The sequence below is a fragment of the Dryobates pubescens genome, chromosome 11, assembly GCF_014839835.1.
Source record: "Dryobates pubescens isolate bDryPub1 chromosome 11, bDryPub1.pri, whole genome shotgun sequence".
NCBI lineage: Eukaryota > Metazoa > Chordata > Aves > Piciformes > Picidae > Dryobates > Dryobates pubescens.
The window spans coordinates 34,573,312-34,584,857 of record NC_071622.1 but is presented as its reverse complement, the minus strand read 5'-3'; the positions used below and the strand labels follow the sequence as shown (position 1 = coordinate 34,584,857).

The window sequence follows — 11,546 nt, the reverse complement described above, 5'->3', positions numbered from 1 at the left end:
GGATTTCTCCACAACGCGTGGATGCAAGCTCAACCACGTTGATGTAGGCCCAACCACACCAAGGGTTCCAGCAGCCTGCAACAGCTTCCCACCAGGCAGGAAGGAAAAAGGGAAAAGAGAGACCAAAGGAACTTACTGTCCCCTTAAACAGAGGATATGCAGGAAAGGGGAGGGGATAACGTGACCCCATCTGGGGTCCACCTGCCCACCTATTATCCCTTAAACCACAACACTTTCCCCTGTCCCCTTAAATAGAGGATAGGCAGGAAAGGGGAGGGGATAACGTGACCCAGTGACCCCACCTGGGGTCCACCTACCCACCCATTATCCCTTAAACCACACCACCTTCCTTTGTGTTTTGAAAAAAATCCTTGTATTAAAAATTGTACGCAGGGCATTGCCATTGACAGAGATGCCACTGAAAACGTTAGATGCTTTAACTTTTGAAGCATCAAAAACTAGAGGCTGACAATTGCTGCTATCTGCACATTAGATAGAGTCTTTATGCTAATTTTTCATCTTGCCTTTCCCATCATCCCAACATGCAATCAATCTAGGATCAGCCACTTTATGAAGTAATCCAGGAAGCAATGCAGCGACACATGGAAGGGATACACTTCCGGGAGAGGAATGCTGGCCCCCAGATAGACCAGAAAATGAGAGATGAAGGTAATGTGTATAGAACACCTGCTAGACAATTCAGAAGATTGCTATAATTTATATTTCTTTTCCTCTAGCTGTTGAATGTATTTTTGAAAAATTGTTTAGTTGAACTAGAGCTGTGCTACTTGAAATAGATTTGCTGTTTTAGAAGTGCCTGATAAAGTGTTCCTTAAAGTCTTGTCAGGAGATGCTGGGGTTGTTTAGCCTGGAGAAGAGGAGACTCAGGGGGTCCTTATCACACTCTACAACTACCTGAAGAGAAGATGTGGTAAGGTGGGGGGGGTCAGGCTCTTCTAGGCAGCTTGTGACAGGACAAGAGGGCATGTGTGGTGGTGAGAGAAAGTTCAGTTCTCCCCCACACACAAAGAAACCACGGCTAACTCAGTCGGAGTAGCAGAAATGGATAAGAGCTATATTTACAAGCAGGATGAAATGCAGATTAATATATACACAATATACAATATTTACAATATGTACAGAAATATACAGCAAAGAATGTAATACAGAACAAAACTTTTCCTCCTCCAGCCAGGAGGGTTCCCCCCCCATACCCTTTTTCCTCCCTCTACCTCCCTTTTTTCCCAAAAAGGGTTAGAGAGAAAAAGGTAATTATTAAGGAGGAAATTCTGTTAGCTCAGAGCATAGGCAAGAATTAGTTTCTTATCTGGTTAGCTCAGTTAATTCAAGGTCAACTCTGTCCAGCACAGCTGTTGCTCAGAGAGACAGAAACAGACAGACTGAAAAAAAGACAGACTGAACTGACTGAGATTCAAACTGAACTAAAGCTGAAAATTTAAAGTTGCATTCTACCAATCTACCAATGAAATTAGTTTTGACTTCTCTTTTGTTTTCATTTTAATACCAAAACATTCAGCCAGAGTGTTCCAGTAACTGTCCCTTTCTTAAAGGCACAGCCTAAAACTCACAGCATGGCCTGAAGCTGTGCCAGGGGAGGTTTAGGTTGGATGTTAGGAAGCATTTCCTCAGGGGAAGAGGAATCAGACACTGGGATGGACTGCCCAGGGAGGCAGTGGAGTTGCTGTCCCTGCAGGTGGTTAAGGAAAGATTGAATGTGGCACTCAGTGCCATGGTGTGGTCACTGTGGTGGTGCCAGGTCATAGACTGGACTTGATGATTTCAGAGGTCTATTCCAGCCTCAATAATTCTGTGATTCTGTATAGTGTGTGGGACAAGTTGTCTGTAAACAACAAAGTTCACTTAAAGTACAGTTGCCTTTAGAAACCCATCTCATATTTTTGTTTGGCAGGTTTTAATGTGACTGCAGGTGTTGACCATGAGACAGGGTTTGTCTTTGGAGGGAACCGCTTCAATTGTGGCACTTGGATGGATAAAATGGGAGAGAGCGACAGAGCTCACAACATGGGAATCCCAGCTACACCAAGGTACAAAATCCAGGCTTGGAGTGGCTTCTTTTTTAACTTTTTTAAAACAGAAATTCTTAAGCAGAACTACTATACCTTCCATTAACACATCTGTGAAGTGATCTCTCAAATGTAAATGTTTCTGCCTACTAAAATGTTCTATATATAGGGGGGTTCCTATTTTTTTTTTTGCTCATTTGAAAGAAGAATGTGTATTCTTGGCATGTGAAGCCCTTGGCTTCTGTGCAAGTTAGCTGGGTGTGATAGTAGCAGTTTATTTTAGTCTGTTGTACAGGGGGGGAAAAATATGCTTGCTAGTCAGTTTACAGTCAAGCTCATTCCCTAACTGTTAGCTGATAGAAAACCTTCCTTCCTTTCCCCTCCCCCCTCCCCCTCCCCGGCCCCTCCTTCCATTGATTCTCCATCAGGTGGGATCTAGTATCTAAATCTACTTAAATTCTCATCTCTTATTTTTGGGCCTTCATGAAACTCAAAAGTACCCTATTGTGGTAGGTGAGAGAGGGCTTAGCTCTCCTTCCTCCACAGAGTAAGAAACCCCAGCTAAACCCAGTCAAAGAGCAAGCTATTTACAAGCATATATGGAAAGCAGGTTATATATAACACAATATATACAGGTATGTACAATATATACACAGAAATACACAGCAAAGAGAAATAACACAACAAAAATCCCTCCCCGAGGGAGGGATCCCCTCCTTGGAACCCCCCTCTCTCCCCCCCTACCTCCCTTTTTCCCCAAAAAGGGGTTAGAGAGAGAGAAAGGCAAGTTACTAAGGAAAAGAGTTGTTAGCAAGCTTCAAAAGCCCATGCAGGATTAGTGTTTGCTTATCTGAAGGCCAACTCCAGCAGTTCGCAGAGAGAGCAGGCAGGGAGAACAGGCTGAAAATCCAAACTCCCCCAACTCCCCAAACCAAACTGAACTGAGGGAAAAAAAATTCCAACTGCTTCACAATCTAAAGCTGCATTTTTGTCTATCCACCAATGAAATTCGTTTAGAATATCAGAATGTTTTGGTTCTAGTACCGAAAACATTTAGCCAGTGTGTTCCAGCAGTGTTTGTTCTTAAAGGCACAGCCTCAAACAGTCACACCTATAAAACTGAGTGCACCTACAAATGGCAGAAAAGCTTTAGCACAGATAACATTAAAACATGCATCTAGGGGAAACAGTCTAAACTTTGCCTACACAATGCTGTGAGAACTGAGCTACAACACAAGAAGGAAGTCTTGAGTCATTAATAGCTTTCTGAAAACATCTTAGTGTACAGCAGCAGCCATTAAAAAGGTGTTAAAAATAATAATGGGTGTCATCAGTAAGGGATTTTGGAATAAGACAGAGGGCATCATTCTGCCTCTGGGGAACCTTGCACCTGCAGGTTGCATTTGTGTCTTGAGTGTTGTGTGTAGAGCTGGTCTCAAAAAGGACATAATAAAGGGCGTTACAGGGTAAGGCAGCTACCTCTCAAAGGGATGGAGTAGCTGTCTTGCAAGGAGGCAGTGGAATACTTAAGGATTCTCCATGCTGAGAGAGGAATGACTGAAATTCACAAAGCCAGGACAGCAGTGATGATGACAGAGCTGTTACAAAACATCACAGTACTGTACAACTTAGGGATGCTCACCTTGGAGAAACAGGGCACTAGCAGGAGACCAGAGAAAAATTGTCTAGCTCAAGTACACATTTTATTTTTTTCCAGTTACTTATTGAACTTTAATAACCTTCTTAAAGTAATTCTTGGGCTTTTTTTTTAACTATTATTGTCTTAGAGATGGCTCTGCTGTGGAAATTGTTGGCCTGTGCAAGTCGGCTGTTCGCTGGTTGCTGGATTTGTCTGGGAAGAATGTGTTTCCATTTCGTGGAGTCACTGTAAAAAGACATGGTAAAAACAGGCACATCTCATTATTCTGTTACTGAAATATAAAACAAGATACCTGCAACAATGAAATCATGGCCACATAACATCAAGGGTTATTAGCAAACTACTCAAGAAGGGGCCCTCAATTCAAGAAAGATGTTGAGATGCTCGAACATGTCCAGGGAGGGGCAGCAAAGCTGGGGAGGGGTCTGGGACACAAGCACTATGAGCAGAGGGAGCTGGAATTGTTTAGCCTGGAGAAGGAGGGTCAGGGGAGACCTTACTGTTCTCTACAACTACCTGAAGGGAGGCTGTAGCCAGGTGGGGGTTGGTCTCTTCTCCCAGGCAACCACCAACAGAACAAGAGGACACAGGCTCAAGTGCACAAGATCTTAGAAAGCAGTTCTTCACAGACAGAGAGATTGCCTATTGGAATGCGCTGCTCAGTGAGGTGGTGGGGTCAACATCCCTGGAGGTGTTTAAGATAAGCCTGAATGAAACACTCAGTTACATGGTCTAGTTGATCAGATGGGGTTGGGTGATCAGGTGGACTTGATGATCTTGGAGGTCTTTTCCAACTTGGTTGATTCTGTAACTGTAAAATTGGCCTAAATATGGGGTGCTGCTAGGTCTGCTCCTGGTGAGTGTCAGGAAGAGAAGGCTTTAAAAATTACCCTAATGTTTTGAGACTTGCCTTTGAAGCCTTCAAAATAGCAAGAATATTGTGCTGTATAAGACCTGTCATCTAACCACAAGAAATGTTCATTACAAATTTTAAACTTACTCATTAAATGTTTACTTTTAATTCAGAGAACCTCCTGCTGTTTGCTTCTAGCTAACTACATGTAGGAAAATGCTGTGTAAAAACAGTTGTGAGCGTTGGCATTGATCTGCAGCATAAATTAACTGCTAGATAATAACTTCTTTTGCAAGGCTACTGTGGCCTTTATTTTGCTAGGAGTATCTTATGTAAAACTTCAATAAGCAAAGCAGTAAAAACAGACATAAACTCGATGTGAGGAGAAAGTTCTTCACTGAGAGAGTTGTTTGCCATTGGAATGGGCTGCCCAGGGAGGTGGTGGAGTCACCATCCCTGGAGGGGTTCAAGAGGGGATTGGACGTGGCACTTGGTGCCATGGCCTAGTCATGAGGTCTGTGGTGACAGGTTGGACTTGATGATCTTTGAGGTCTCTTCCAACCTTGGTGATACTGTGATACTGTGAGGTGTTACCACTGTAGCCATTTTCAGAAAATCAAACCTGTGTGGGACATCTTGCAGGAAAGGAGGAGACTATCACATACGATGAGTGGAACAGGAAAATTCAAGGACACTTTGAAAGGCTGTTCTTCGTCTCTGAGAACCCAGCAGATCCGAATGAAAAGCACCCAGATCTGGTTCACAAACGTGGAATTTATAAGGACAGCTATGGAGCTTCAAGTCCGTGGTGTGATTACCAGCTCAGGCCAAATTTTACAATAGCAATGGTTGTGGTAAGTGGTGGGGAGTGGAGGGAAGCATTTGCACTCTAAAATTTTCTTTATTGTTGAATTAAGCTTGCATTGTAAAGTGCATTCTAAAGTGCATTGTAAAGTTCATTGTAAAGTTGGTGTATGAGAAGCTCAACATGAGCCAGCAGTGTGCACTTGCAGCCCAGAAAGCCAATCACATCCCGGGCTGCATCAAGAGAAGCATAGCCAGCAGGTCAAGGGAGGTGATTCTGCCCCTCTACTCCACTCTGGTGAGATCCCAGCTGGAGCACTGTGTCCAGTTCTGGAGCCTCTATTACAAGAAGGATCTGGAGGTTCTGGAACGTGGGAGCTGGGGCTCCTACTGAGGGAGTTGGGGCTGTTTGGTCTGGAAGAAAGAAGGCTCTGAGGAGAACTAATTGTGGCCTTCTGTGTCTGAAGGGGGCTACAAGAAAGCTGGGGAGGGACTTTTTAGGGTGCCAGGGAGTGATAGGACTGAGGGGGGAATGGAAAAAAAAGAGAAATGGATAGATTCAGATTGGATGTTAGGAAGAAATTCTTCCCCATGAGGGTGGTGAGATACTGGAACAGGTTGGCTAGGGAGGTGGTGGAGGCCTCATCCCTGGGGGTTTTGAAGGCTGGGCTGGATGTGGGTCTGGGCAAGCTGATCTAGTGTGAGGGGAGGCAAGGAGGGAGAAGCTAGTAGCCTCCCCTGGTCCTTGGCCAGGGGTGTTCTTGTGTTGTTTATTAATTGTAAATACTTGTAAATATTGCAAATACTGAACATTTTATACACATTCATTGCATTCTACTGTAGATGGTGGTTTTGCTTGTAAATACAGCTTTTATTTGCTTCCAACTGAGCTGCTCTGGCAAATTTAATGTTGGGGGTGAAATTTTAACCCACCACAGCTTAGAATAACTTTTTGAAAGCTTCTCCCTCCTCTTCTTCCCCCTTGCTTTTAATATTCTTCCATCTTGGAGTATCTCCTAAAAACACGTCCTTGACAGGACTTAGCTAAATGAAACTGCTGTCCCATGTACAGCTAGCCAGGATCAATGTGCAGTTTTCACTGTGTCCAGAATGCTTTTTAAGGTTAGGTTTGGGGAGGGTACTTTTGTTGTCAAATGAGCTCCAGAGTATGGGTTGTTTGCCTTTAGGGGATTTGTAAAGAGCTTCACAAATAATGCTTGGCAAGACTATTTAAGCTACAAATCAAAAAGAAAAAAATCTTTGGGTGGCTTCTATCTTCTTGCTTAGTCTAACTTGAAGGTTCTAGAAGTTGATTCAGTGAAGCTGAAGTGTTTTGTGGTCTTCTACATTTGTATAGCCAGCCTTATGTGTGTTCATATGCAGTTTACCCATTACATTTTTATTCTTTTAATAGGCCCCTGAGTTGTTCACACCTGAAAGAGCTTGGAAGGCTCTGCAGATAGCAGAGGAAAAACTGCTTGGTCCATTAGGCATGAAAACCTTAGACCCAGAGTAAGTATAGTAGTGATAAGTGTTAATTACAAAACGTGACTGTAGGAATTCTTTGGCATGTGGAGATAGTATTGCTTTTGTTAATCCTTATATATATATATATATGTGTGTGTGTGCAATAAGGTTAGCAGAACAATTCCTTTGCTGTTCTAAAAGTGCCTGCAGTTGATTTTATGTAGACAATCACCAGGTGGTTTTGGATGTCACACAATAAGCAAGTCAAATATGGTGTCATAAATGGTGTTGAATTCAGCTCTTGATACATAGTTATACAATACACAGCAAGAGAGCTTGTGTAAAAACTTTAAAGCTTATGAATTCAAGTCATTCCAAGACCTTAACCATTTTCTTACTAGTTTAAATCATATTTGGAATTCTACTGTCCATTAAAATACAAAACCTGGTGGAGACTTCCCTGACATCATTAAATGTAAATTGCCATGGCAAATGTTTGGTTCATTTTTACTTTCCATTTTCATGCACAGTTTTTGTGAAGGCTTTCTCTGCATAATTTATCTTTTCTTTCTTGCAGTGATATGGTTTACTGTGGAGTATATGACAATGCTCTTGACAATGACAACTATAATGTAGCCAGAGGTTTTAATTATCACCAAGGACCTGTAAGAGCCAGTTTCTTCAGTTCTAGAAAATGTTCTGTCATCTTTTCAGAGTGACAGCTGAGATAATCATCTCTTTTCCTTCTCTGCTTAGGAGTGGCTGTGGCCAGTGGGGTATTTCCTTCGTGCCAAACTGTACTTCTCAAAGTTGATTGGTCCAGAGATATATGCAAAAACCATAGTTATGGTTAAGAATGTTCTTTCTCGCCACTATGTTCACCTTGAAAGGTAAGACACCAACTAACACAGACTGCAACCAATTCCTTCAAGCTGGTGGTATCCACTATCTGATTACACGTAACAGTACAGATGTATACTATAAACAACATCTGTTTTCTGCCTAAAAAGTTCACTGATACATGTGCTATGGCAGATCTCAAGCCAGGTTGGAAGTACAGCTGAGCTTTAGTGCCATTTGTAGTTTGCAGAATTACTGATACCCGTGTGAAGACTGAGTGAACTGAAGCTTATGTAAAACTTAGGATCTCATTTCATACAGAAAATTTCATTTCAGAGAAAAATGTTGGTAAGTTGCTTTTAAAAACAATCAAAGTGTTTCAAAGCAACCTGAAACACAACAATTGAAGTGCTAGTGCGGGCAGATAAACTGATGTAAAATATTGTTAGGGTTGCTTGTATTCTAGGAAGGCAGAGGAACTTGTTTATGAACCTTAAATGTTCCTTTGCAATTTGGGATACAATAGAATAGAATAGAATGAAGCAGGTTGGAAAAGACCTTTGAGATCATTGAGTCCAACCTGTCACCCAACACCCTCTAATCAACTAAACCCTGGCACCAAGCGCCCCATCCAGTCCCTTTTTAAGCACCTCCAGTGATGGTGACTCTACCACCTCCCTGGGCAGCACATCCCAATGGCCAATGGGTTCTCCCTTTTAAAAGCCAAACTACCAAACCCATTATTTTTTTTCCTCTTTTTCTGTCTGTTGGATTTTTAAGGATTTGAGACAAATTAAACAAACCAAAGGTCTTGCCCTGGGTAGCTCTTGCATATATTCTATTCTGCAGTATTTCAAGTATTTCATTTATTTGTATCTGTAAGAGTGACTTAGTAGGAGTGGTAAAAGGATTTGTGCAACCACACAAGGAACAAAAAGGATTTAAGTTACTTTTGGCCTTAGGTAGTGCCTTGTCCTAGTTAGGCAGTATTGTCAAACTGGGCAGTATTTGTTTGGTGTTATTGCCAAATAACTAGCAGGCTGGCAGTGTTCTTTGCTTTTTTTGATCTTACTATTTAAGTAGCAAACTCTTACTCTGTTTTGGTAATTCATTTGTGTACAGGATTATTAATGTAGCAGCAGGCTCAATTTAATCATACTTCTGTAAATATGCTCGTTTGGGGGGCGGGGGGTGGTATATTCCTCCTATGGAGGAATAAAAGGCTTTTGTAGTCATGCTGTCTTCCAGCCACTGCTACTTCTTAGCACCCTCATGCAATTTTCTAATTGTAGTTTGAATTTAATTATCCCAAAGTTCATTCATATTCTTCCAACTGCAAAACTCCTGAGTAAGAAACAGGAGCAGCACGCTAGTAGTATAAGCTCAGATAGTATTAGTGGCAGACAGTCTACTTGGAAGGAGAGGCACCCTCACCAAAAAAAACCTAAAATTCTCAGCTGCAGGGACAAAACCAACACTGAATGAAATCTTGGTTATTGAAGTATACCCTGTGCCTGTAAGACAGCAGACCTTTAGGCATAGGTTCCAGTTTCCTACTTGTACAATCTTCTGAAAGGCTTTAAAATTAAATGTTTTAATTCCCAGTATACAATGCTCATTTGTGTTTTCCTTTATCAGATCATCCTGGAAAGGGCTTCCAGAACTGACCAATGAAAATGGACAATATTGCCCTTTTAGCTGCGAAACTCAGGCCTGGTCGATTGGTGTTATCCTTGAAGTCCTTTATGACTTGTAAAAGTTTATTTGGATTGATTTGATTAAACATCTGTGGTCTTATTGGGCATAAATGAACACTTGGCTTACACTGGAAGGGAAATGTCCTGTTATGCACAATCACTTAAGCTGTGTCCTGTATTTCAAAGATGCCAGTAGCTCCTATGCCCTATAACTGTGTGGGGCTTGAGTTGTTTTTTGAGGATCAGGCCACAACGATGAAACAAAATCACAGTGCACACCTGTTACAAAGGATAAATTTTAAGAATATGCACAAATTGAAGTAGCTTTGGGTTTGTTTTTTCTTTTGTTTTGGGGTTTTTTTTAGGACTTTTCAAATAAAAAAATCTTAATGTAACAAAGTGAGGTGGCTTTTACCTGAGCTGAAAACAAGTAGCTCAGCTCTTTGTCTGTTAAAGGGTAAATGGATGTTTTGCAGCTGCATGCTTAAAGGGGAGTAGACTAACCTGTAGCTTTCTGAGTTTGGTATGCTTTGTTCTGCAGCACCATACATTACTGATGGCATAATATGTTGTTTCTAAGTTGAACTGTGTTGTGGGCATCTTTTTGGGGTGTGTGTTCAGTTGAACACTCCATTAAGCAACCACAGAAACGTTACCAATACTGTAATAAACCAACCCTTTGAAGTTATGTTTAAACCCTGCCAAAACTTTAAACTGCTTTGAGAGTTAACTGAAACAATAATGAGGTAATAACCTATGTTAACCCATTTTTTAATTTATTTAAATCAAACTGTGGGCCATGTAGCAAACCTGTTTCTTCATCAGAACCATTCATAAGAAACACCTGCGTGTGCATACGATGCAAAGCCTGTATGTGAAGGAATACCAATGGTAAAGAAGTCCCTGTGCTTGACTAATTAACTCATTGAAGAGGTATGGTCACATCAGCCCTTTATTGTTAGGAAAATCTTAGCTCTATTGAAGCAGGTAGAAACACTTAGTGGGTAGAGGTATTAGCCTACCACTAGAGCAGAGGGGCTGAGGTTTTCTATGCCTTTTGAAATTACACCTCTGTAAGAATGCTACCTCTATGTGTTGTTCTTTGCTAACAGCATCCAGTGAACACAATGCAAAATACAGATGTTCCTTCATTTGGGGATGCCTACATGCCCACATTGAATTCACTTCAGTGCTCCCAAACTGGATATCAGAAAGCCAGTTGGTAATTCTCAAGTCTCTATTCATGTGAATTTCCATCTTAGTGCAATAAACAGCCAGGAGAAAGGCTCACAACAGTTCCCACGTGACAAGACAGAGAAAGTAAAACTGATGACTGCATTTCTTAATGGTAGCCAAGATATGCTGGAAGAAATATACACAGGTTGTAATGACAATGCACTATTAACATGTAAGTCAAATTCTGGTTTTATCTGTATTTTAAAGTTTCCATCTTAAAGTACCCTCTCTAAAGTAGGGTGTAAGTGTGGGGTTTTATTCAGGGAGATGTGTTACAGATGGATACATAAAAGGGCAAGTTAATAGGCTGAAGATAGATGCATTGTAAGAAGTGCCTATGTTCACACGATGTATTTGAACTCCCTTGCTGAAGTGTTTGGTCCTTAGACCTTCCCTAATCCTGACTTCTATATTGTACCTCAAGTGTTGAGCTGCAGTACATGCAGTGGGAAACTTCTATTTTTCTTGACACAATGCATGAGAGAGGTCATTTGCTCAAAATTGTTCCTGAAATGTCAACCACAGATGTTTATTATTTTTTTAATGTGTAAGAAACCTGTATTTTTCATTATGTACTGAACTTCCAGAAACTCTTGGTAATCATACTGAGATTTATGGCCTGCTATATCACTAGCTTTTTACTGGTTTCCTATGTAACTATTTCTGCTATTTCAAGGCATGTCTCATAGCTGCTATGGTTTAGAAAGCTGGAAAAATACAGCAGAATAAATTGTTCTCACATGATGAAAACACTTTTAAGGTTTTAAGTGCATTTTGCAAGCTTATGACTTGAAAACTATTTCTAAAACGTGTCAAATGATAAACATTACCAATAGCACTTTCAGTGTTGGGAGGGGGGGGAAAAATGCCAGAAATCATTCATCAGAACCCTCCTACAATAATTACTGATGGATTTCCACTGTTTTACAAGCTGCACTGCTTAC

At 41.2% G+C, this 11,546-nt stretch overlaps 1 protein-coding gene across 1 annotated transcript in view; it reads left to right on the top strand.

Annotated features, from left to right (window-relative positions):
* The window catches only part of AGL (amylo-alpha-1, 6-glucosidase, 4-alpha-glucanotransferase), a 43,918-nt gene extending 34,199 nt beyond the window's left edge, over positions 1-9,719 (top strand). Inside the window, exons 27-34 of the mRNA XM_054165639.1 lie at positions 558-669; positions 1,931-2,066; positions 3,833-3,945; positions 5,201-5,412; positions 6,777-6,874; positions 7,407-7,494; positions 7,586-7,719; positions 9,308-9,719. Coding sequence (XP_054021614.1) covers positions 558-669; positions 1,931-2,066; positions 3,833-3,945; positions 5,201-5,412; positions 6,777-6,874; positions 7,407-7,494; positions 7,586-7,719; positions 9,308-9,425 — 1,011 coding nt within the window. The 3' untranslated portion in view covers positions 9,426-9,719. The remainder of the gene's footprint in view (positions 1-557; positions 670-1,930; positions 2,067-3,832; positions 3,946-5,200; positions 5,413-6,776; positions 6,875-7,406; positions 7,495-7,585; positions 7,720-9,307) is intronic.
* Positions 9,720-11,546: the final 1,827 nt, after the last annotated feature.